This window comes from Mesoplodon bidens, assembly GCF_964165515.1.
Source record: "Mesoplodon bidens genome assembly, chromosome: 9".
In the NCBI taxonomy this organism is placed as follows: Eukaryota; Metazoa; Chordata; class Mammalia; order Artiodactyla; family Ziphiidae; genus Mesoplodon; species Mesoplodon bidens.
In genome coordinates, this window is record NC_138166.1 from 105,615,254 (window position 1) to 105,642,340 (window position 27,087).

Consider the following 27,087-nt stretch of genomic DNA (forward strand, 5'->3'; position numbering starts at 1 on the left):
GCTGAACGGGCTTTCGTGGCCACCTCTGTGTCCCAGGCCTTTGCGCTTGCTCACTGCGCCGTTCCTGGGCACTCGGGGCCCTTTGTCGCTCATCCCCTGCTGCTCCCCGTGCCTCTGAACTCGTGGCACATTTGGGTGACCCCAGTTTCTTTCTGTGGCCTCCCCTCCCCACCAGCCTCCTTTCCGATATATCTTCCAAATTACCCGTGTATTATGATGACAAAAGAGTTTTAAAAATGGCTCAGAATGTGAAGTAATATGATCATACTTAATGTTGTTTTCAAAGTAAATAGCACACGGCTCACCAGCTCAGGCTCTGGACCCGTCTTGAGTTCGGATCTCGGCTCTCCCGCTCTTGAACCTCGCTTCTGTCATCTGTAAACAGGAAGAGCAATAGTGCTTAAACCGCGCTGGGTTATTCTGAGGAACACGTGATGAACCACATCCTCGGGTTTAGAACGTTGCTTAGCACGTGGAGGGTCAGCCCTCAGTCCGTGTTAGTTGTCTGTGTGCTGGGGCACAGTGCTCGGGCACAGAGGAGTCAGTGTTGGTGGCAGCTGGTGCTGTCCTAGAGTCTCCTGTCCCATGTGCCTGACGTGACCTGTGGGGTTGGTTGACCTCCCTAGCAGACCTTTCTCTCCTCTCTGTAACGTGTTTAGGGAGCATGAGGACTCTTTGAAAGACCTTCACATCATTGTAAACTACACTTGACATCACATATAAGGGTTTATGTGTGTCCAGGGCTTTGGATTTCCTTTCTGTGCTTATTTTATAATTTTTGAAATGAGCTGTTTTAAGTAGGAAACTTTACAGCCCCCAAGCACAGGTAAGAGAAGTGACCTTCCATTTATACGGTGTCCTATGTCCAAGGATTTTAATCTGTAGGTCATCAAAGGGTAAGGATATTCATCCTCCACACAGTCAGCATTGCCTCTGGTGCGTTCATAGCCATCTCGTATCGTATGCTTCAGACTTAAAGTATTCACTTAGAATCCAGTTATGCTTTTTGATAATTGGTACCTATTTTGATTTTTAAAATACTTCAACCTCGGTGCTGTGTTGCAGGTATTCAGAAGTGCTTTTCAGCTGTTATGGTTACTCCTTTTAGACTGCTTTTCTGTACTTAAAGGAAATGTTCGTTTGTTCATTTTGTAAATATTTATTAACTCCCTACATGTGGCAGACATTGAAGCCAATGATAGGGACCTGGTGGTAAGAGACAGGCCAGGCCCTCAAACCCAGAGGGCTTTTAGATTAGTGACAGCTAAGCTTATGTGTGAAGTCAATTTGGTGACTGTTTTGCTGGCATGTACCATTTTTTTAAAAGTAAAACGTGGATTTAATTTCAGACTTTAAGTATATTTTCTTGTAGTTGTAACAGCATGTATCATTTTAAGAAATCTTAGCTCTATAACTATAACCAAGTAATGAACATATATTAACTCTGATTAAATGGAATAGAAGGAAGAGAAATTACAGACATATATTTACCACTCCTATTCATAAATAAAGATAATGACCAGAAATATGGCTGTATTTTTATCTAGAAGCTTTCCATAATTCTGAGCACTTTTTACTTTAGATTTTTTCATTCCTTCTCCTCCTTTTAATTAATCAGTTAAAAACGAAATATTTTTCTGACCTTTGACTTGTGATAAAGACTTTTTATTTGAATTCAAGAAATGAAATTCTCTGTAATGGAAAATATCTGGAGGATTTATTTCTTTGGCTGAAAATTTTGTCAGAAACTTTTTGCTCTACACGTTATGTATTCTTTCACATATCAAAGTATTATTTTAAATTGGCTTCATTACTTGCTTTCTGACTATTCTGATGAGTTGTATGTTTGTGTTAAGAAATTTAGGTTTAGTAATTTTTCTAATTATTTATATGTTGATGTCTTAGGCCTTTAATTTTATTTTGGATTAAATTTACAAAAATAAAATACCCATACAGTATAGACTGGAGTGGTTCTGGGGCGGGAGGAGGGTCGTCTGTAAGTATTTTTATTTTATTTGAAATGTTTAACTTTCCCATTTGTTATTTCAGTTCCTTCTACATATCAAGTAATTTTATTCGAAATATAGTTTTACTTATGATGAAAAGAATTAAAAAAATTTTGATAACAATAAAAGATTGATTTTTTTCACTGAAATTTTTATTGAGATAATTGTAGGCTCACATGCAGCTGTTAGAAATGATACAGAAAGGTCTGTTGTTTGCATTGCCTAATTTCCCCTGGGGTTTGTATTTTGCAAAGCTGTAGTATGTGCTCACAAGCAGGATATTGACATTGATACAATGCACTGATCTTACTCAGATCTCCCCAGTTTTACCTGAACTAACGTGTGTGTAAGGAAATCAGATTTTATTCTTAGAAAACTACTGAAATACTACAATTAGATCTGTGACCCGGGGGTGGGGGTGAGGGAACCATTTAGGCTCTTGCGCCTCAGATTTCTTACTAAGTCAGATGGTTTGATTGGATGATCTCTAGAATCCTTTGGGTCACAACATTCTATAATTTTTGTATGAGAGTATTTTAGAATTTGAAATTATAACCTTTATCTTTTCTCTCTTTTTTGTGTTTAGGAAGAAAAGGCTTCTCTTTTACATCGTACTCAGGAAGAAAGAAGAAAGAGGGAGGTAAAAACAGTTTTGTAATAGTTCCTGTAGATAAACATTTTTCCATGGCATCTAAATAAATCATTGGTTTTCCTGTTTTATATATTAGATATATGTATGTTATATGTGACATAACTTAAGTATTTATATGTATGTTAAATTTCAGAAACATTTCTGGATTTGTTGGATTTTATGGTAGGTCATCCATTCTGGAACCAATGTAGAAAAGATGGACTAAAAGAGCAGTTTCCAGAATAGAGGGAGAAAATAGGCTTTCAGTTCACTTACTTGCTTATGATACGGCTTCCAGAAGATGTACAGGTCTCGTGTATAGTGTTCATGTTTTCTCAAGCAAAAGGAGAAAACTCCCTGTCAAGGCAAGTTATCTTAACTATTTGTGAAGAAGCTGAAAAAATGAAAGGAGCTAGTGACATTTGGCGTTTTAGTCTTTATTTTACATTTTATCTTTCAGAGGTAATTTCTTAAAATGGCTTTACTTTGTTGATAAATCAGCAATTGTGGTGTCTTATGGCCTGCTTTTCTAGGTCATTTTTTGTTTTGTTTTTAAATAATTCATCCATTCCTTTAACAAATATAAATTGAGAGCTTGTTATGTTCCAGGTACTTTTCTGCTGGCTGGGTGTATAGCTAGGGAATAAAACAGTGTTTCTCCTGGGCCGTGGAGCACAGATGTTCCCCAGGATCCGGAGGTGGGGACTAGGAAGGTCTGCTTTGGATGTTAGGGTTGAGGGAAGGCGTCCCTGAGCTGGTGAGAGCCCAGTGGATTTCTGAAGGATGGAAAAGAAAAGCTGTGGAAAGCTGGAAGAAGGGCATTCTTGGTCAAGGGAACAGCAGATGCACAAACGCTCAGGCAGGGTTTCTCAACCTTAGCATTTTTGACATTCTGGCCAGGTAGTTCCTTGTTGTGGGGACTGTCCCGCGTACTGCAGGATGCGTAGCAGCCTCCCTGGCCTCTCTCCTCTAGAGGCTGAAGCACTCCCTACCCTGCTGAGACAACCACGACGTCTCCAGGAATTACCGAACGTTCCCTCGGTGGGAACTGCCCTCACTTGAAAATCACTGCTCAAACAAACGAGAAAAGTGTGTATTGGTTGGTGTATTTTATCTTCTCTGAAAATTCTCCGTCAGCCATCTCTCCCAGCCATGCCTCTGCTCCATCCTCCCTCTCCCCCTCCTCTTGGACTCACGTGACAGAGATGGTTGACCTTTGCATTATGTCCTGTGTGTCTCCTGTACTCTTTTCAGTAGATCTATTCTTTTGCATATCTATGCTTTGGTTTGGCTGTTTTCTTCTGATCTAACTTCTGATTTACAAATTATCTCTTTTAGTGATGTCTGATTGTTAAGTACATCCATTGAGTTCTGAATTTCAGTTTCTATTTGAGTTCTAGAATTTTCTTTGATTCTTTTATTTCCCAGTTCTCTCGTCTTTTCATTTCTTGCACGTAATTGTAGATTTTTAAAGATGATGTTTACTCTCCAGTGTTTGGAATTCCTGTGGGTTCGTTTTTATTGTTTGTCCTCTTGATTTTAAATTCTTGTCTTTGCCTGGTTATTTTGGTTGAACACCGGACATTGTATGTTCCAAACTGAAGCGATATCTTCAGGCTTAGAATATGGCCTCTTCTTTTTGGAGAGCATTGCATTTGCTTCTGGCAGGCAGTGGGGGAGGGATGAATCCCCTTTAAACCAGGGATGAGCTAACCTGAAGCTGGCCTCCAGGCCTTGTGAGGACTCGCCTGTCCTCAGCGCACCTGCCAGAGAGCTGGAGTGTTCCTGAGACTCTTCTCCAGCAAACAACTGAATGAGTAAAAATAAGTGTTTTGAAAATGCATGGGATGTTATATGAGTTTTTAATTAAGTGCTGTTAGAGTCATCATAGTTATGAATAGATTCCCAAACTAGGTTTAAGCTCAAGGATTGCCTTGTTGTAACCATTTGAAGCTCAGTACACTTTTGTGACCTGATGGTATGTTCTCTAATCCCAAGATTGCGTGAGTGTGTATGTGCCTTTCAAGCCTGGTAGGTGGCATTCATAGAAGATGTGAAACATTGTCATGTGGTAAGACAGAGTACAGATTTTCGTGTCACACCTGAGTTTGCTCTCTGACTCATATCTTTTGGCATCACTTAATCTTTATGGAAGTCTCGGTTTCTGTGCCTTTAAAACAGGAGTAATGCTCACCTGTAAGGTTATTGTATGAATGCATGTGAAGTGTCTCTCTTAGGGCTGGCACATAGTAGGCTCTCAGACACTGTTAGCTGCAGTGGTTACAATGATGATGAAGAATATATATTTTTGCTAGGTCACTGAAAGTTTTTTTATTTTTTTAACATCTTTATTGGAGTATAATTTCTCTACAATGGTGTGTTAGTTTCTGCTTTATAACAAAGTGAATCAGCCATACATACACATATATCCCCATATCTCCTCCCTCTTGCATCTCCCTCCCACCCTCCCTATCCTACCCCTGAAAGTTTTAAAGACAGAGTCAAGTTGATAAAAATTGGAGTTTTCTGCTTGGAAACAAAGTGACCTTTAAAATAAGTGCTTTTGTTTGCATTTTTTTTAATACTTAAAAACTTTAAAAAAAAGAAGTCTTTCTATGCTGGTAGAATTGTAAAATAATGTAGCTGTTTTGGAAAACAGTCCAGCAGTTCCTCAAATGTTAATTCCATGCTTAGATGTACACCCATGAGAAGTGAAAACCTATGTCCCCACAAAAGCTGGTACATGAATGTCCACAGCAGCATTATTCATAATAGCCCAAAGTGGAAAGAGCTCAAATGTCCATCCGTTAATAAGTGAATAAACAAAATGAGACATGCATACAGTGGAACAGCCATAAAAAGGAGTGAAGCACTGATACATGGTGCAGCGTGGGTGAACCTTGAAAACATCATGCCAAGTGAAAAAAGTCAGACACAAAAGGCCACATATTATGATTCCATTGTACATCATGTCCAGAATAGGCAGTTCCATATAGACAGAAAATTGATTAGTGATTGCCAGCAGTGGGGGGTCGGGGTGGGAGGACAGAGACTGAGGGATGACTGGGTAAAACCCTGGGTGCAGGGGTTTTATTGGGGATGGGTGATGAAAACGTTCCAAAATTAGACAGTGGTGATGATTGCACAACTTTGAGTGTATTAAAAATTGGTGCATGGTACACTTAAAAGAGTGAATTTTGTGGTACGTGAATTATGTAGCTGTTTTTTTTTTTAAACTCTGAACTAGTATTTGTCATTTTCACTGATCCTGACCCATTGTTCCCTCCTCCCTGCATTATTCAGGAAGAAAGACGAAGATTGAAAAATGCAATAATTATCCAGTCATTTATTCGAGGCTATAGAGACAGAAAACAGCAAGTAAGTTTGTTTTTAAACTGAGAAGGAATTAGAAAGGTATGAGAGAGCTTATTTTATTTTATTTATTATTATTTTTTAATTGATTGATTGATTGATTGATTGGCTGCGTTGGGTCTTCCATTGCTGTGCGTGGGCTTTCTCTAGTTGCTGCGAGCGGGGGCTACTCTTCGTTGCGATGCAAGGGCTTCTCATTGCAGTGGCTTCTCTTGTTGCGGAGCACAGGCTCTAGGCACACAGGCTTCAGTAGTTGTGGCATGTGGGCTCAGTAGTTGTGGCTTGCAGGCTCTAGAGCGCAGACTCAGTAGTTGTGGCACGTGGGCTTAGTTGCACCGCGGCATGTGGGATCTTCCCGGACCAGGGCTCAAACCCATGTCCCCTGCATTGGCAGGCGGATTCTTAACCACTGCGCCACCAGGGAAGCCCTGAGAGCTTATTTTAAATATGGCCTTGGATTCTTAGAAGTGGAATTCATTTTGTATGTGTTTACTTGTTTAATGAAAGTTAATGTGGATAATAGTATTTTCCCCAATAGTTAATTTTATTAGTTTATATAAAGATTTATAGACATATGAGTTTTTTGGTGATTTTTAAATTATTAAATGCAAACCACGGCTAAAGATCACAGTAGAAGGAGGTGGTGGAAGACTCCTGCACAGGGCGTTCACGGCTCTGTCACTACGTTCCAGGCTTTTTGGGTTTCATTAACCATTTACCAATGATAACTTCTCAGTAACAGAATCTTAATTGTCAGTTTCCACTACTCCAGTTTAAACATTGAGTGACCATTTAGGCCATACGATCATGTGATCCTGTCTTTATGTCTCGTTTTGTTTTCAGTATTCCATCCAGAGAAGTGCATTTGATCGCCGTGCCAGCTTGTCCCAGTCCGGTGGCACTTTTTCCATCGCTAGCGGTCCCAACCTTACCCTTTTGGTGAGGCAGCTTCTGTTTTTTTACAAACAGAATGAAGACTCAAAACGCTTGGTGAGTGTTGACTACGTTTTCACTAACCCTTGTTAATGTGTTTTCCAGCTTTTGGTTTAATGTGGTCAGAAAACCCCTCCAGTGTGTCTCACCCTTGTGACTTCTTCAACAAGCAGTGGTAATAGGTCGTCTTGGTGATAATGTTTTACCTCTTAAAAATCAATGCAGATTTTCAGTAGGCTTTTTCATTTTTTTTATTAAGGAAAATTTAAAATATAAGAAGCAGTAGGCTACTCTGTTGTGCTGTCCCCATTACCCAGTCTGCACAGACGGCACCTTGTTCTGCACAGAACCCTCTACCCTGTGATGTGCATCCTCAGTATCATAGCCTGTTACCTGTAAATACTTAAATGTAAATCTCTAAACTCTTAAGGTCTCTCTCTTGAAACATCTAAAATAAAATTGTGTAACTTAAAAAGTGTTATAGCTTTTGATGTTATCAGTGATGAGGAACTGTGTGTATTAATGGAGGAGATATGTGTATGAATCCTCTTTATAAAGTGGAACTTGTTACTGTGTCCACTTTCCCAGGAGATACTGAGATTCATTAGGTTAAATACGTATTTATTCTTAGACATCCTTATTTACCTGGATTAAAAATTTCTAATTAAAACATGGGTATACAGTGAAAAGTAAGTCTTCCATGATCCAACCGTACATACTAGAAGGATCCTTGTGTGGACTATAAGTACAGAAGATACAGGAATACTTTATTGCTTATCTGGTGTTTGGCTTTAACACCGAACGTTGCTTCCGGTATTGAGCTAGGCTGGACCATGGGAAGAACTTTCCATAAATCTTTAGGGGCAGTATAGATGGCTTTCCTTAAATGCAGGCTCTTTTTAAATTAATTAATTAATTAAATTTATTTATTTTTGGCTGTGTTGGGTCTTTGTTGCTGCGCGTGGGCTTTCTCTAGTTGCGGCTAGCAGGGGCTACTCTTTGTTGCGGTGCGTGGGCTTCTCATTGCGGTGGCTTCTCTTGTTGTGGAGCACGAGCTCTAGGTGCGCGGGCTTCCGTAGTTGGGGCACGTGGGCTCAGTAGTTGGGGCTCGCGGGCTCTAGAGTGTAGGCTCAGTAGTTGTGGCGCATGGGCTTAGTTGCTCCACAGCATGTGGGATCTTCCCGGACCAGGGCTTGAGCCCATGTCCCCTAAAGGCAGGGCTCTTTCTAGGCTTTCTGTCTGAAGTCTGTGAGAAGAAGAATGAGACACGTACAGCAGCAGGTCATCTGGCTCTCTTTCTGGAGCAGTCTGTTCCTTCCTCACGTACTCTGACCTTGCGGATTGAAGGTCAGACGTGGAGCACAGCCATGTGGGGGTCAGAAGGGCCGTCAGTCCTGTGTCTCTCCAGAGCACCCTTCCCTTTGGAGAACTGCTTCTGCCCTGCTCTAAGGTCTGGTCAGCGCTTCCTGCATGGTTTCTGGACGTGGTGCAGCCGCCCAGTCCTACAGGCCCTGTGTAGGATTAGAATTAACGAGGTCCTCAAACCTGGTTTATATGAGAAAAGCAAACTGGATTGTTTATTCAGTTTGCACACAAAAATGCAAGAACAATAAATCAGTCATATGTGGAGGGAAAGTCTCCTGCCCATCTTCAAGCGCCCTAATTCCTACTTTAAGAGCAGGCGTGGTGCCGCTTTTGATAGTCTTTCTAAGGTGCTCTGTGCAGAAGTGCACGTGCATAGCTCTCCGTTCCTCACCTACTCCCTGGATTTATTTTTTATTATAATGACTGTAAATATGGTCGCTGCTAAAATAATGTACTGTGATTGTATTTTCTTTTGCGTACAGTTTTCTTGAGTTATTCTGGAGTTAATTATTGTGTCATTTCTGTTTAATTATCTTTAAATCTCTTTATGATAAAGTCTTCTTCCACCTCCTAACAGTGAAATAATTCTCAGTACAGTTTTCCGTGATTAGAGAGTCAGGTCACTGATGCTCTTTCCCCCTGAGCTGTTCCTTCTGCGTCCCGGGATCTTGCTGCACTCTTTGGAGTGGTAGCTCTCCACGCCTGCCATGTTCCTGGGGAAACCTCCGCTTTGCTTTGCTTCCGTTTCAGTTCCTCTTTCCTGATTCCATATCTTTTTGCTTTCTTGGTTTACTCCCTTGTTCTATTGATATACAGCCTCAGTTAACTTCCTGAGAAAGGATGGATAAGGCGGAAAGTTTTTGAAACTGTACTTATCTGAATTTAGTAAATAACAACAAAAAGTTAGGCAAAGCAGATGTTTAATGTACTTAGAACTTTTGGGATGATATTGGTGCATTTGTCAAGAATGTAAAAAGCAGTATCAAAATCCAGTCCACTACAAGGATATATTGTACAGCACAGGGAGTATAGCCAATATTTTATAATAACTATAAATTGAGGATAACCTTTAAAAATTATGAATCACCGTGTTGTACACCTGAAGCATGTAATGTTGTACATCAGCTATGCCTCAATTAAAAAAAAAAACCAGTCCAGAAAGTGTTCAAATAAAGTGCTTTGAGGTTTTTTTTTTTTATGTCGTTGAAACATAATTACTTGATTAATGTATTTACAGCCTTCTTCTTGTACTTCCTCCAGTTGGCCTTCAGATTTTTATAATGTTTAGTTACTGTACGTCCTAGTTTTATTTGGTAACGGGTAGTATTCAGTACAAATTTTAGAATGAACTGTGTGTCAGATAGTGCAGAAAATATTTGTATGATATTGGTTCCTGAGAAAATAGGAACAAGTAGCTCCAAATACCTCAAGAAGAAAGCTTGTGTGTAGGTAAATTAACATTCGGATTGGGTCTCAGAGTTATTTCCACCCAACTTAGGGCACACTCGAATTTATCATGCAAAACACTTCTGTTAGTACTTTAATTGTTTGATAACATTTTATATCAAATAAGTGTTACTGTCAGAGGAGAAACTCTGTAAAAATGACAGGTAAAGAAAAGATTCTGTGGCACATTTAAGAAGCTGTCTTAATTTTAACGCTTCTAAATGGGTCTCATGAAATGAATAAATAGCAACAAAAATATCGTAGAGGAAGTATAAGAGATTCCTGTTCGGTATTGTGTTTTCAAAATCACTTCTGGCAGCTGTATCCACACTAGAGAGACGTCCTGGATGGGAGCTCGACAGAAATCTAACTCAGCATTTGCCCACCGCGATGGCCCATCACTGTGTCCGGGACAGCGGGGGTTCTGGCCATCCAGACGCGTCTCTGACCTTTTTTCCCTCCAGCTGTGTGGACGTGTAATTGACAAATAAAATTGTAAGGTACTTCAGGTGCACACTGCGATGGTTTGTATAAACATTATGATAGGATTCCTCCTGTCTAGTTAAGTGACACATCTCTCGCCTCACATGCTACACACCTGGCCTTTTATCGGGAATAGTGGGACTGAATGATTGCCTTTTCTACCGACATTTCATGGAGTTAGGGAAGGAGAGTATCCACAGGAAAGGTGCTGGAAACTCAGAGGAGAAAGGTAAAAAGAGGGACCGTTATCCTTTGTAACTTAGGATTAAGATTGTGATTCTCATATGTTTTTATTGTGGTTTGCTGATTTTTGCAAATGAACTTTTTGTTTCACATTTACATGAGTTTAAAGTACTTTTAGTAATAAATTTAGTAATTTAACTTCATGCTGATGTGCTTTCTTAAGATGGAAAATTCAGGGCGTTTGTGTACTACTATCTAAAACCTGACTTAGAAGATTTACTTCTTCTTATCATGTTTTGATTATTTTGATTAAGTATTTACCAATTAAGGAAAGTTTGGTATGTTTGTAATTAGTAAATAATTAGCTTTTTATGGACTGAGAGTTATAATTGTATGTTTTGCTGTTTCTTTCAGATATGGATGTATCAGAACCTAATTAAATATAGCTCTTTGTTTGTCCAGCAGTTGGATGGATCTGAGAGACTTACGTGCTTATTTCAAATAAAGAGGTTGATGAGCCTCTGTTGCAGGTAAACCCATCGCTGTCAGCAACTTGTGCAACGTGGTGGTCACTTTGTCTAGAGGAAAATACCCTTTGGTTTTCAGTGTCTGTGACAGTGGTTTTCCCTTTTTTTTCTTTTTGAGACTGGAATGTTCTATGTATTAGTTTTTACTCCTGTGATTCTCCCTGTAGAAATTAAAATATAGATATAAATACCTTCCAGATGATGTTTTCTTTCAAATAGGCTCTGGAATTATCTTGTGGAATATCAGGGGTCCTGGTTGCTAGCGAGTGGATGGGCCCCCTGAAAGGACTCCTGCTGTGAGGATGATCCTTTTCTCCTAGGGTCGCTACCCTAGGATACAGGCTCTTTAGAGCAGGCCTTTCATCAGGCTCTTGTGATTTATGTATGGACTTGAAATAAGTCACTTCCATGACTTTGCTGGATTCAGTCTACAAGGCACATTTAGGTGATGTGAGCAGTGTGGTACCTGAATGAGAAAACAAATTAACATCTTCACTGTTTTTCTCAAAATTGCTGATATCTGCACAGTAGCAAACTTTCAAATGATTCTGAGCCTTTAATATAATTTCAGCTAATTTTCTGGAAGTTGCATGTAGTGAGGTTTATTTAGGATTACTATCAGAGCTAGGCCTTGTTAACTGACTTCCAGAATCCTGAGCTGGACTAAAGGTAGAGAAGAACCTTTATGAAGAGAGAGAGTCTGGAAGATCACCAATCCCAAGAAATCTTATTTTCTTCAAACCCCTTTTATTTCTTGGAAAAACTTTTACTTTGAGAAACACATTGTACGCATTGATTTGCTGGAGCGGGAGTCAGCAAACGTTTTCTGTAAACGCCCAGATGGCACGAAGTTTAGGGTTTGCTCTCTTACACATACTGTGTTTTTCCTTACAAGCTTTTAAAGGTGTCAGGAGCACCCTTCACCCGAGAGCCACACAGCCTGTGGCTGGTTCCGCGCACGGGTTGTAGTTTGTGGACACTTAGTGTCCTTTCGAAGGTATTCATTTAGCGAGTAATTTTAATAGATGATAAATCCAAATGTAATTTCTCCTTGTTTTCCCCAACTTTTTGTTTTGGAAAATTTCTAACACCAGTAAAGTTGAAAGAATACCATATATCCTCCACCTAGATTCAAAAGTTACCATTTTGCCACATTTGCTTTCTCTCTCTCTCCACATGTACAGTGTGTTGTTTTTCTCAAGCATGTAAAAGTAAGTTGCAGACATCATGACGCTTCACCCGATTCACCGTACTTCTCCTAAGAAAGCACACTCTCTGATAACCGTAATGCTATGTTCACATCTAAGAAAATGAATAGTAATTCTCTTAATATCATGTGGTATACACACTCCATATTCAGATTTCCCCAGTTATCTCAAAAATACCTTCTCTGTTTTGATGATCCTAGGCTCCATTTGTTTCCCTTATTCCTTTGTCTCCTGTCTTTCCTTTAAATTGGCTGTTAGTTCTAGAGGAGAGTTTTTCAACCACATCCTCTTCACGTTTGGGGCTGAACCGTTCTGTGTTGTGCACGTGGCCCTGTGTGTTGTAGGGTGTTTAGCAGGATGCTTGCCCTGCACCCACTTGATGCAGGCGGCACCTGCTTGGTCACACAGGTCTCCAGACACTGCCGAGTGTCGCCCCCGTGAGAGCCACTGACATGGGGCTGTACTTGATCCAGTTTAAGCACGTTCAGCAAGAATGCTTCATAGCAGAGAATTGTGAGAGTCTTAGTGCCTCACCTGAGACATAGCTCCTTCTCAGTGAGGCTGAGTGAAGGTAAAAACTCCTCTCCGTATTGTGCAGGTACATTTCCTTCCTTGTCACCCAGTGGTTTGTTTTTGCATTTGATGATCTACGCCTGAATCAGTTGTTATATCCGTGGTTTATAAAATGCTGATTTTTCTAATTCTGTTGTTTCTTCAGTGTTTTTTTGTTGGCATTATTTCTGAAGAAGACCCTGCCTCCTTTTCCCTTGAGTCTCAGTCAGGCCTCATGTATTTTAAAATGCTGGGTAGAGGGAGCCCTTATTGGATGGAGCCCCATCAGTGTTTTGAGGCATCTTTGCTTTCTGGGACCACGCTATGTTGGGCTCTATTTAACACCTCCCCTGAAAGCCCCAGGTCGGGGCTGTTTTCTCTAAGGAAGCTGGTTCCTTTAGAGGAGGAATGAAGTTTTAACAAAGTAAAATTAAAATAGCAATCTGTTAGAAACTTTATTTCAAGTGTGTGATGTTAATAAACCAGTGAATGATCTCACGTGCCATGTGCAGGGCATTGAACTTTAGGTGCTTTGGCAAGTTACCAGAGAAGGGGACGTGTGCTCTCTTCCACTCTTTTGGTCTCCATGGGAATTTAAGATAACTTTTTCAGAGCTAGAAAAGTAGTTTTATGTGAAAGAGATGATGTGCCTCATTGTGTATAAAATACATGAACAGATAACACGGAAGTCAATGCCACCTGAGTTGAGGATAAGTGGAGCTCAGGTCAGTATAGTAATGAAGCGGAGGCCAGGAGACTAGATTCTGGTACTGCCTAGGTGTCTCGCCGGCTTAGGGCAGGACGGAAGTTACTGGATCTAGTTTTCAGCTTCATTCTAAAGTGAGGAATATTGGATGAGACTGGTCCTTCCAGGCCCCGTATTTAAGTGCTCTACTGGGCGGTTGGACTGATGGGTACACCTCTGCTTAAAAGAAAAGGGTCTCCTGGTCACCTTCAGCCTTCAAAGCCATCTTTTTGCCTTTCCTTGGGCACTGGAAGCATCATTGAGGGCTCAGGGATCTAACGGTACAGGGGTCATTGTTGGCATCTAGTACAGCTCTCAAAGTACACGCTTTCTGTCATTTTTATTTAGTGCTAGCATTGTTTGTAAACAGCTGCTTATCAACTTCAGTAAATTTATTTTGAAAATAAAGATAATTTTTTAAAAAGTAATGAATACTGACATTACTTATATTTTTTCTTATGTGAGCATCCATTAGGAACAAAACTGGGATTGGCTAATCAGTTAATAACTTGGTTGATGAAAAAAGTTTATGGGCTTCCTACTAAGTGCTTGGCCCAGTTCTCAGCACTGCATGTGACTGTGACAGGCAGAGAAGGGACCTGCTCTCCTGGAGACTGTCTTCTGGGAGACCGAGAATAAGCAAGAATAAGTAACATATGAACGTCTTTATGGGACAGAAATAAACGTTAAGTAATGAGGAGGATAAAAGGAGGAAAGGGGGGTTGAAATTTGGGGGTGTAGTTTGACTTTAGAGAGTGTGGCGGGAAGGGTGGCCCTGAGCGGGAGGATGGACAGCTGTGCAGGGACTGGAGTCTCGCCAGGCTCTGGTGGGGAGGCAGAGGGAGGACCCTCCGGGCACATCCCAGGATCTGCAAGGGACTTGCTTTTATTTATTTATTTATTTATTTATTTTTGGCTGCATTGGATCTTCGTTGCTGTGCACGCGGGCTTTCTCTAGTTGTGGCGAGCTGGGGGTACTCTTCGTTGTGCTGCGCGGGCTTCTCATTGCGGAGCACAGGCTCTAGGCACGCGGGCTTCAGTAGTTGTGGCTCACGGGCTCTAGAGCGCAGGCTCAGCAGTTGTGACGCACGGGCTTAGTTGCTCCGTGGCATGTGGGATCTTCCCGGACCAGGGCTTGAACCTGTGTTCCCTGCATTGGCAGGCGGATTCTTAACTACTGAACCACCAGGGAAGCCCTGGAAGGGACTTTCTTTAGGACTTTGGCTTTCATGCTGAGAGAGGAGAGAAGCCAAAGGAGAGTTCTGAGCCAAGGGTGACATGACCTGAATTTTCTTTCTTCCCTGACTCTTACAATGTTTTTATTACGAAATTTTCAAACATAAAAGAGTAGAAAAGTGGCACAGTAAGTGGTCATCTGCCTGCCATCAAGAGTCGACTGTTTTTAACATTGTTGACCACTGTTAACGTTTTGCTGAATCATTTCAAAGTAACATAGTGACTTCCCACTCCCAAAATACTTAAGTGGCCATCTCCCCAAAGAAGGACACTCCTGCAAACAAGAGTTTCATTAGTACACCTTTAAAAATGATTGAGAATAATATTAACTATCACTAGGGCAACCAGTCTGGTTTGGCAATCCCAGTAATAGCAGTACTCATACTTAGAAATGACTCAGGTTGGTCATCTTGTCTAATACTAAGTCCATTTTCAAATTTCTCCTGTTTTCAAATTATATTGAATAGCTGTTCTTCTTTCTTCTTTTTAAAAAATAAACTCTAATTGACCACACATAACCTTGGATGTCTCTTGAATCTTTTCATCTGGAATAGCCCCTGCCACCGTGCATCTCCAATTTATGTTTTTCTAGAACTGTTCTCACTAGTGTGCTGCAGAGACGGGGATCCGTAAGAGACAGCAGTGGTCCATTCCAGAAATGATGGTGTCTTAGGCCATGGTGATCGCAGTGGGAGTGTCATGAAGTTGGTTGGAACCTAGAGTGCATAGGATTTACAGACTGGATGTGGGGTTTCAGAAAATAAAGCCAAGGATGCATACCAGCTTTTGGTTCAAGCATTTAGAAGGATGAAGTTGTTCCTTAAACACTAAGGAACATAAACATGCATGAGATTAAGTGAATTGTGTACAAAGAGAACCAAAGACTGGTCCCTGGGGTCCCCTGACATCAGGATGCTGTGGGGAAGAGGGGGAGCTAGTGATGGAGGAGGAGAGTCCAGGGCCCTGGCATCCAAGTAGAGAAAGCACGGGGGAGGGGGCAAGTGGAGGGCGGTCAGGAAGTGGCCACCAGCATAAAAGGAGTCAGAGGGTTGATCATTGAGTTGGTAATGCTCAGTATTGTTTTCCAGGAAAGGTAAAAATCAGGACTCCCTGTGAACACGTGTCAGTGATTTTATTTAACTGGTTAATTAACGAGGGAACCAGTGAGATGTTACAACTGATTCAAATAAGGATTTGCCTTAGGGATTTTATATTCTCTGGCAGAAGCCTTTTGCATTGCCAGGAACAGGAATAATTTGTGTCGCTCTGTATGGGAAACATTTGCATTCCTGTCAGTTTTCTACAAGTTAGCTTCTGTCTCTACGGAGTTGTAGATCAGCCTGGTGGAAGGTGAGGATGGAGGGTAACACAGTGAGAGAGCTGGGCCGGCCACCAGTCTTTTCTGCCCATTTCACAGTCTGGCGGTTTACCCCGCCGTAGCACCGTTGGTCGCCTTGATGAGAGCAGCGGTGGGGAAGGGCCGGTTGGCTCGGGCTTAAGAGGACTTGTGAACGATGAAGAGCTCTGCACAGGGGCAGAGACGTGGGCCAGGCGTGGGTGAGGCAGTGGGGTCTGGAGACCGAGGTGGGAAACCTGAGAGGGCGCTTATCTGGGATCCGGGGGGAGGGGAAATGGGCGCCGGGGCTCGGCGGGATGAGGGCCAGGTGGGTGCGGCCTGGGTGGGCACAGACAGTGTACCTGGGTGTTCAAGAAACAAAGGGCCCACTTAAAAGGTGGAGCACTTTTGAAAAGCAGACACACGAATGAACAATAAGCACTTGAAAAGGTACTCAACATCATAAATAATCACAGAGATGCAAATTCAGATCACAGTAAAGTTCAGTAATGCAGCCGTTAGCTTGGCTAAAACTTGAAAAAGGGTTAATGCCAAGCGTTACCAGTACAGAGCAGCTGGGACTCTCACATACGGCCCTTCACACTGGACGGTTTCTTGTCAAGTTAAATACTGTCCGGCTACCATGTGACCCAGTGGTTCCTCACCTAGGAATTTACCCAAGAGAAACGAGACAGGAGACAGGTCCACACACGCTATCCTTGAACGTTCATACAGCTTTATTTGTAACAAGAAAAGTCTGGAAACAACTCGTGTCCATCAGAATAATACATAACCAAAACATGGTCTTCCCATGCTGTGGAATGCTACTAGCAGTAAAAGGACCATGTCTTTAACATGTTGGATGAATCTCAGAAAGATGCTGAGTGAGGAATCTAGACATTACTGTGTACATACTGTATGGTTCCTCGTGTATAGAATAGTAGAAAATGCAGACTAGTCTATGTGACAGAAGAAATTGGTTGGGGATGGGGGAGTTGGAGGGAGGAAGCTACTAGAGAGGGCCGAGAGGAAGCAGTGGATGGATGTGTTGTGTCCTCATTGTGGGGTAATGTCGGAGCTCATTGCATTGCATACTTTAAATGAGTGCAGATTTTCATGTGTAAATTGTGTTTCTATAAAGCTGATTCTAAGAAAAGAGGGAGGGGATCTATGTATACATATAGCTCTTCACTTTGTTGTACAGCAGAAACTAACACACCATTGTGAAGCAATTATACTCCAATAAAGATGTAAATAAAAAAAGACATTCTCTGTTTTTAAGTAAGACTTAGTTTTGTGACAGCTAAGCCTTCCTTTCTACCTATAATTCTCATAGTAAGAAGGGAGTCTTTAGTCAAAATGCTAGACGACTTAGGATCAGAAATATACTAAGTGTTCTTGGGGGATATTGTGGGCATGGAAAGTCTTGCAGGCACTTGTGGAAAGATCCTCATCTGAGTTGGATTAGATGTAGCGTAGATCAGTAGATCATACCCTCCCCACACGGCATTGGTGATCTTTGATTTTCCTTGTCTGTTTCTCCGTCTCTGATGGTGCATTTTTCCTCTCTAAACCGGGCGCCATCATTCTATTTGGCACATAATAAGGACTCAATAAAAGTGTCAGTGACACGATGCTTGGTTATTTCCTGTCTGTCTTGGAGTCACGTCTGTTTTCAGGGATATTTTAGTGCTAGAACAGAATAGCTCAAACACTTACCATAACGAAGAGAAGAATTTGACGAAACTTTCGGTGACACTTGCCATCTAGTAAGTATGTGAATACTTTTTTTTTTTCGTTTTTACAGGTTACTGCAGAACTGTAATGATGACAGTTTGAATGTTGCACTTCCAATGAGAATGCTTGAGGTGTTTTCCTCTGAGAACACCTATTTGCCTGTTTTACAAGATGCTAGCTATGTGGTGTCTGTGATTGAACAAATTTTGCACTACATGATTCAGAATGGTAAGTCAGTGTATAAGAACTGGGGGTGGCGTGGTCGTGAGCAGTCGGCACCAGCCAGGGCACCTTTCGGGGTGGGAAGCGTTGTGTGAATCACAGATTCTAACATCTGTCCTCGTCTCTACCCACCCGCAAAATTTGGAAATGTGTCTGATATCTTTACCTCACTTTTCCTGTTGCTTGAAAATGAAGTAAGTTAGTGTCTGCTTTCAGAAGTTGTTCCAGGTGCTCTGGGCCCGCAGTGCAGGCCTGGCTGCCCTGGCTGAGTGCCGCGGCCCGGGTGGTGGGCACAGTCACACGGCAAACACAGTGCCACACCCACCAGGGAAGAGCCTGTCCCAGGAATCACAGTAGTTCAGTAGAGGAGAGGAAGGTGCTCAGTTTATTTGAATTTTCTTATTAACTCGGTGACACACGTCTTAAAGTGACTGCATTCTGTCAGGTATAATAACCTAGATCTGAAATTCCTCTGAGAACGTGTTAGTGTTGCTGGCAGAAAGACTATGAAGTGCATATGACTTTTAAAACTTCTATGTTAATTAAGTAACATAAAGTAAAAAATTTGACTCCCAGGGAATTCCCTGGTGGCCTAGTGGTTAGGACTCGGTGCTTTCACTGCCGTGGGCCCTGGTTCAGTCCCTGGTTGGGGAACTGAGGTCCCACAAGCTGCGTGGTGTGGCCAGCAAGGACAACAACAACAAAAACCTGACTCCCGGTGTTCTCACAGGTGGAAAACTCAGATGCTGCAGGGCTCCTGGATTTCAGGAGCATTAACGTTAGAATGGGTATGCTATGAGTCAGAAGGAGCTGTAGGGTGTTCTAGAAAGCAGCAGTTACTGATAAAAACATAAATAATTTTGCTTTTGTTTTTTTGAAATGGACTAATCTGTTGATGGGTTAAGTCTAGCTAATTCTCAGGATTAAAACTGTAGAAATGAAATTCTTATACATCCAACCTTACTGTTTGGCTTAGGTTTAAAAAAAAAAGAAACCCTACTTAGTTTGTTGAAAAATTAGGGAAACTACTGAGTTAATTAAAAGTAAACTGAAATTTGTGGAATTTGATCTTTTAAAAAGCAAATTAATGGCAGTTGTAAATGGTCCACTGTATTAATTGATGTATTATTATATATATTGACTTAAGACTAAGCATTCAGGTCTTCCCTGGTGGCGCAGTGGTTGAGAATCTGCCTGCTGATGCAGGGGACACGGGTTCGAGCCCTGGTCTGGGAAGATCCCACATGCCGCGGAGCAACTAGGCCTGTGAGCCACAACTACTGAGCCTGCGCGTCTGGAGCCTGTGCTCCGCAACGAGAGGCCGCGATAGTGAGAGGCCCGCGCACCGCGATGAAGAGTGGCCCCCTCTCGCCACAACTAGAGAAAGCCCTCGCACAGAAACGAAGACCCAACACAGCAAAAATAAAGAAAATAAGTTACTAAACTCCTACCCCCAACATCTTCTTTAAAAAAAAAAAGACTAAGCATTCGATGAGAATTTTTACTTTTCTTGCTTTCAGAAGTGTAAAGATGATAACTGAGAAATATGCATTATTTTAAAATTTGCCTTGAACTAAGAGATGCTTCAGAATCTTACACAGAAGGTGCTGCTTCCAGTGTCTGTGGTATAGCCATGTTTCATCTTTTTTGATAAATTACTTCCTGACATGACTAGTCTGTAATGTTTTAACATCGTGTTCATTTACTAGTTCATGTTGTTATTGTGCACTGTATGTTGACTTAATGTGAAGCTTTTTAACAATTGCAGCTAAACTACTTAATGCTCTGTTCATGCTGTCAATGTACACATATTTGTGTTAATATATTAATAATACGCTACTTAAAAAATTTTTCTTGATGTATTTACATCTTTTCAGTTTTGTAGCAGAAGAGCTTTCAGGCTTTCTTGTTGTGCGTCGCTGGTGATCAGTGTGTGTGAGGTTAGAGCTGGGGTGGTGGCAGAGTAGGTCAGGTGATGCGTTCAGCGACCAAAAGTCAGGTGCAGAGCTGGAGGGAGCAGACCAAGCAGGTGGAGAGTGTGTTCGCGTGAGCGTACAGCAACGGGTGCCTGCAGACTGCGCCCGAAGATGCTCTTACTGCCGTGCAAGAAGCGGGCACACACTTCTATAGGACTGCGTGCCCTGAGCTGTTGTTAGTGGCGGCAGAGTTATGTTCACCGTACCCCTAGAAAGCCCATCAGCAGCTTAGAAAGGCCATGCCAGGTGTTTCTGCTTCATAGAGGTCGTCTTTAAAACATGTGAATCCCTCAGTGCCCACATTGTGGACTCCAGAGGCATCCTTTCCTTTAAAATGGATTTAAGAGTCCCTGGTCCTGATTGGGAGATGAGAAGGTGAGACCGGGCCATCTTGTCCTGTCAGGAAGCAGCGATGCTCACCTGACTGCACCCTGTCAGCAGTATGATGATGGTCAGGAGTATCAGCAAGTAGAACAGCTGCAGTGGACGGAAGTCTACCCAGGGGTTAAAGTCCTGGGTTCAGCATGATATTGTTTAAAAAACCACAAAATAGGGGCTTCCCTGGTGGCACAGTGGTTGAGAGTCCGTCTGCCGATGCAGGGGACACGGGTTCGTGCCCCCGGTCCGGGGAAATCCCACATGCCGCGGAGCGACTGGGCCCGTGAGCCATGGCCGCTGAGCCTGCGCGTCCGGAGCCTGTGCTCCGCAACGGGAGAGGCCACAACAGTGAGAGGCCCGTGTACCGCAAAAAAAAAAAAAAAAACCACAAAATGACTTAATTACTTGAAGGATGCTTAAGAGACAGATTTAAAAAATCACAATGTATGGGATTTACTTGGATCCTGATGCAAGCAAACTAGTTAAATAAAATTTATAACATGAGTCAATTGGAGACTTGAACACTGATAGGTATTTGTGATATTGAGGAATTATTACTAATTTATTTTAGCTGTGATGATGGTAATTTTAAGAAAGATAAAGTCCTTTGATGATATACTGAGATAATTATATCTTGGATTTGCTTCCAAATGAGTGGAGGCATAGATGACTGGCTGTAGTTGATAATTGTTGGTGCTGGGTAGTGGGTACGTGGACTTTATGCATCACTTCAAGCTACATGGGTGCCTAAAGGTTTTCTTAATAAAAACTTGAAGAAAAATTAGCTTGAAGTTGTACCTGTGGAGATTTATAAAAAGCATTTAAAAATTGACAAGTTTTATTTTCCCCTCCTTATAAGAAAAGGTATGAATTGATACAAATTATAAATATGTTTTTCTTTTCTTTCAGGGTATTATAGATCTCTCTATTTGTTAATTAACAGCAAGCTTCCATCAAGTATTGAATATTCTGATTTATCTCGAGTTCCTATAGCAAAAATTTTGCTAGAGAATGTTTTAAAACCATTGCACTTTACTTACAACTCCTGTCCAGAAGGTGCAAGGTGAGAATGGAATCAATTTATTGATTTTGTAATTTCACAAGATCCTATGTATCCAACAATAACTTTGACATAGGATGCTCTGTTAAATATAGCCTTGAAAGTCAAATTTTTGCTTTGTTAGTATGACTCAGTTTAAAGAAAAATGTACTTTTTCTATCTGTCCTGTACCCTAACATAAATTTATAATTCTGATGACCTGGTTATTTTCTTGCTTTCTAGTAGCTATCAAAAGTTAGCAAAAACATGGCAGAGTTTTTTTTATAGGAAGGACACAACATTAAGTTCAGGGTAATCTAGTTGATACTGAAAGCTTAACATTGATTAGGAAGATATTTTCTGACCAGTGATTTGAATCAATGATTTTGTGAACAGTGTGTTTTGGTTTTATTAAAAGCTTCCATTTTTCTTTTTAAGGCAACAGGTTTTCACAGCCTTCACGAAGGAGGTCCTGGCAGCCCCCTTCACAGAGCAGGTCTTCCACTTTGTCATTCCTGCCTTGGCCGACGTGCAGACCGTCTTCCCCTATGAGCCCTTCCTGAATGCACTGTTGTCCATAGAGGGTCCACGCTCCAAGACCGGTGGTGGAGCGCCGTGGCTCTTCTACTTTGTTTTAACTGTTGGCGAAAATTATTTGGGTATGAAGTGCAAGATATGTCTTACGCGAACTCACACAGAGGTGGTATTAGCGCATAAGAGCAGGGGGTGTGGTGGCGGGTATCCCGTTGTCGAGGTGGCCTCTGGGGTAGGGATTTCTGGAAGGGTGTATTTGCTGAAGGACTGTGGCCTGGGCAGTGTCCCTGGGGAAGGTTTCTAGGCACAATGAAAAAGTCTGCTTTAAATACATATTATAAGGCCACACAGATTAAAAAGAATTTTAGAGTTGAATGGGAGAACTCCTGGGAGTGCGGGGATGTTTTCCCCGTTTATGCTAAACTGCTATGTGCCTATGGTAGAATTTTGGTACTTCCTCTAGTATATTTTAATGCACACATCTATATAAGTCCTGGTCAGAAATGCCTCCCTGAGTACAGGAAAAATGTTAACCTGAGTTTTCCAGTTTCTTTTTGATCTCTTTTAATTAACGGTTGTAACTGATTGTTTTATAAAGGGGCCCTCTCTGAGGAAGGACTACTAGTGTATTTGAGAGTCCTCCAGACCCTCCTTTCTCAGTTGCCGGTTTCACCTGCCAACACAAGCTGTCAGGATTCAGCCAGTGACTCTGAAGACGAGAGTGGAGAGACAGACACGCAGACAAGTTCTCCAGTAAGCTCCCGGGTCCTGTGCGTCCGAGCCCAGCTTCATGTGACGTCGGAAGTCAAAAGCTTGTGTCCATCCTATTTCTAATTATATAAGTAATACATCAAGACGGTCTTATTGTAAAGCCTTCAGCTGTAGAGATAAGGGCCCCCACCTGCACTGCCATTGTGGCCTTCCCCAGAGAGAGCCGTCCTCGTGATTGGACACGAGTTCTTCCATACCTTTTCCTTAATGTCTGTACAAGGTTATGTGGAGATACATAGTTTTGTGTTTGGTTTTTTAATGTGAAATAGGGTCATCCTGTATATTAGTTTAATCATTACTTAGGAAACAGTTCCTAGGAGTGAAATGATTGGGTTAAAAGGTTAAGCTGCTAGTTCTCAGGAAGCGCACTTACTGTGTGTCGGGCACTCTTCTACTTTTTCTTTTTTTAAAGAATTTTTTAAAAATAACTTTATTGAGATACACTTCACCATAAAATTTACCCTTTTTTTAAAAAATATATTTTTATTTTTATCTATTTTTAAAAATATTGTGTTTTTTTTTTGGCTGCACGGCATGTGGCATCTTAGTTCCCCAACCAGGAATTGAACCCGTGCCCCCTGCAGTGGAATTGCAGAGTCCTAACCACTGGGCTGCCAGGGAAGTTCCAAAATTCACCCTTTTAGAGTAATACACAATTCATTGACTTTTCAGTATAGTAACCTAACTGTGCAGCCATCACCACGATCTAATTTTAGAGCATCTTCATCACTCCACAAAGAAACCCCAAATCCATTAACAGTCAGTCCCTTTCCTCCTTCTCCTCAGCCCCTAAAAGAAAAAATAAGGTTAACTTTCTTCTTACCCTGTCTTGTGAACAGCACACAACGTCTTTTGTCAATTTTCGCAAATTTTATAGATGATAAATACTATGATTGGTTTTTAAATTCATTTTACGAACAGTGTCACATATTATCTCCCACTTCTCACCGAGCGTTGTTTACTGTTCATTTTCAAGGAATAAAAAGCTTTATGTCACTTTTACACACAATTTGTCTGCCACTGACGTCTTTTTCTCTTAATTACACAATGGAAATGGCTTGAGGTGTGGCTGTACTAGGTTTTAGATATATATATTTTTTGGTTAGGAAATTTCTCTTTGGTTAATGCCAAGTCTAGTCCCAGGAGCAGTACACTTGAGAGTGACTTGTGCTGTGTGGGGTGGGAGTTGCGGGGGTCGAGTGAAAGGGCACAGAGGCTCCCTTAGCAGAGATGAAAAAGCCATAACAGGAGGACAGGGGGAAACAGATGAGTGGTTGCCAGGGCTTAGACCAGGGCAGGGTTGATTACAAAGAGACAAAACAGAGTTTTGGTGGGTGCTGGAACTCTTGCATCTGTCAAAACTCAGAACTGCACACCAAAAAAGTATGAATTTTATTGTATGGTCAAAAAAAGAAGTGGGATCCTGTAGATGAAATGTAGATAAAACTTCTGTTTTTAGAAGACAGTTTGTTAATACTTAACCTTCAAGAGAATCTGTGAAATTTAAATTTTATTTGTATAGGCATACGTCATTTTATTGCACTTCTCAGATGTTCCATTTTTTACACATTGAAGGTTTTTGGCAGTTCTTTGTGGTCAGGTGATGGTTAGCATTTTTTAGCAATAAGGCATTTTTAAATTAAGGTATGTACATTGTTTTTTTTTAAAGACGTAATGCTATTGCATTCTGTATTTAATAGGCTATGACACAGTGTAAACATAACTTTCATATGCACTGGGAAACCAAGAAATTCATGTGAATTACTTTATTTCGATGTTTGCTTTATTGTGGTCTGGAACCAAACCTGCAGTATCTCCAAGGTGTGCCTATACAAGATGCGATTTGTATCTTTAGTGAAGATACATTAGATACATCTCTAATACAGTGTTTTATTCGGTAGATTGTTACAAGTTACATAAATTATATTCATCCAGGTTTCCAAACAGTACAGTCAGTGATACCCAGTGTTGTATATATAGTAATTTTTATATACTCATATATATGTACATATATGAAAAAAGTATATATCTTTGGATAATATCCCAAATAGGTAAACTGCATCGAGTATTAGCTCAGCTTTTAGTCAGTGAATCAGATATTCTAGAGAAGTTAAGCTGTAAAATAACAGGTTTATGTATTTCATTTGATGTTTTTTAAGTTCTTGAATATTCTGACTATTTTGCTTAAACTGTGGTATCTCAGGTAATTTAAAATGAAAATTTTATCAGATGGTAATACATTTTCACACATGTATGCTTAGTATAATGCAATCTGAAAAATATGAAATAAATTTTTCTTAAAATGTAAGGGCTAAAAATATTGTCACATTAGTAAGCAAAACTGAGTGTTCACAGTTCCTGTGTTGTTATACTGGGCAAAATTGGTACCTACCATAGATAATGACTTTGGATCTCCAGAGGATTTCAACTTACTTTAACAGGTGACTTGGTAGAGATATTGATATGTTCGTTGTGATGTGGATAATTTTTAGGTAACGTCTTTCTTATATTTTCAGTTGAAGGAAAATAAGATGTTACATTATCTTTGTAGTGTTGAGCTGAGTTCTAATAGAACATGGTTAACTCAGACTAACCCATCTGGTGTGTTTTAGGAGGATGGTAGACTGTCAGTACCGTACATAACCGAGGAATGTCTGAAAAAGTTGGATACGAAACAGCAGACCAACACCCTGTTAAACCTGGTCTGGAGGGACTCAGCCAGCGAGGAGGCCTTCACGCTGATGGCGGCCATCTGCCATACACTCATGGTGCAGCACCGAGTCATGGTACCCAAGGCCAGGCAAGTCTCCTGGGCGTGGGTGCCTCGGTCCCGCGGGCTCTCCTCCCTCTGCTGGCCATCCGCTCCCTCCAGCCAGGGTCATGGAAAATGAAAGTTTGTTTGTTCTTCTTTTCTAAACCAGCGAATACTGTTTAAGTCCTTTCCCTGGCCTTTGACATGTTAGCCAATCCAGGAAGCTCCTCTTGTGTGCTGTCTGGGGTGAGGGGAGCTTAGTCCTGGCCACCCCTTTAAAAAGTCTGACTCGTGCCTGGATGGTAGAACCAACATGTTACTTGTCTCTCTAGGCTTTTTCATAGCACTCTTTTTGTCAGAGTGTCCTTGACAGTTCACTTTGGTACCTGAAAAACTTTTGTTCTTCAAAACTTTGAAATGAACTTTTGAGAGGGACAAGAAACATAGGAATTTAAATGTGGCTGATGAAGGTGACAGTAACCTTAAACTATTGATATCTTTTCCCTCTATTTTGAGTGATAGCTGAGCAGTTTCCTAGAATTTAACAGAACAATGCTCAGGGGAGTGCAGTGAGACCGAGTGTAGTGGTTCCACTAGGAACTGAGGGGCCACCCTCTGTGAGGCGCGTGGGTGCCTGAGTCCTGTGTGACCAGACGGAGTCCCCTCTGTTTGTAAAATGCTATCCCGTAACATGAAAAGAGCTGTTTCTTTTGCTAGGAAAGCGTTCTTTGAAATGAGCTGTATGCAGGGAACTCATCACCTGCAGCTGCCTTGTAAACACTAATGCGGCTAACTAATTAGGTGCTGTCCTAGCTCACTGGTGTTTATTAGTGTCGGACGCAGCAAGATGCCAGGGAAACTGCGAGCCCGGGATTAGGTGATTAGCTCTCTGTGGGCTAATTGCGTCAGAGCAGGATGTGAGATCTGAGGATCTTGCAGCTGAACTAGGCCCCTTGCTTTTATTGGAGCACAAAGTCCATTGCTTTGGGTAGTAATGACTGGGTTTGATGCATCGCTGCCCTGGTCTGGGGTTTACCGGTGAACCGCTTCCAGAAGGTGTTTAATGGTAAAGGAGCTTTATATGCAGTCTTGATTTTATGAGTACAGCACCTATTTCCTCTAAGAAAGCACTCCAGGAATTTTATTTATGGCCTAAATATATTAGGTTTTGAGTATTCAGAATGTTTTTCATAGCTCATAAAAGAGCAAATAGGCTTATTTTAACTGTTGTAGATTTTAACTACTTGCAACTTTTTTTTAAGGTATTTAAAAGATGATTAGTAAATTCCTAGGCTGATAACACACTCTCAGCTCTTCCCAGGCTCATATTAGTCCCTCTTATTTTCAGGGTTGGGATTTGAGGTTTTAATTTCTGTTTAACATTGATTGTCAGGATGTATAAAGGAATTTGGAGGCCCTTCCTACATTGATAATGGAAAGATTTCTAAGATATTTTTAAGTAAAAAAAAGGAAGATATAGAGCAATGAATAACTGTCTTTTGTGTCTGAAAGGTGGAAAAAGTAAGAATGTGTATGTGCATTTGCATAAAGAAACTTGGAAGCGTTCACAAGAAATTCATAGAAGCGATTTCTCACACGTCTGGTTCTGCTGGGGAGGCTGAGGGAGGAGGAGAGGGTGGACCTTGAACCATGTA

The 27,087-nt window shown here is 41.3% G+C and overlaps 1 protein-coding gene across 1 annotated transcript in view; it reads left to right on the forward strand.

The window, feature by feature from the left end:
• Positions 1-27,087, forward strand: part of UBE3C (ubiquitin protein ligase E3C) — a 114,059-nt gene that overhangs the window by 19,352 nt on the left and 67,620 nt on the right. The window contains exons 2-10 of the mRNA XM_081243936.1: positions 2,593-2,646; positions 5,941-6,015; positions 6,853-6,999; positions 10,834-10,949; positions 17,831-17,988; positions 21,246-21,399; positions 21,814-22,034; positions 22,508-22,662; positions 25,293-25,480. Of these exons, the coding sequence (XP_081100062.1) occupies positions 2,593-2,646; positions 5,941-6,015; positions 6,853-6,999; positions 10,834-10,949; positions 17,831-17,988; positions 21,246-21,399; positions 21,814-22,034; positions 22,508-22,662; positions 25,293-25,480 (1,268 nt within the window). The remainder of the gene's footprint in view (positions 1-2,592; positions 2,647-5,940; positions 6,016-6,852; positions 7,000-10,833; positions 10,950-17,830; positions 17,989-21,245; positions 21,400-21,813; positions 22,035-22,507; positions 22,663-25,292; positions 25,481-27,087) is intronic.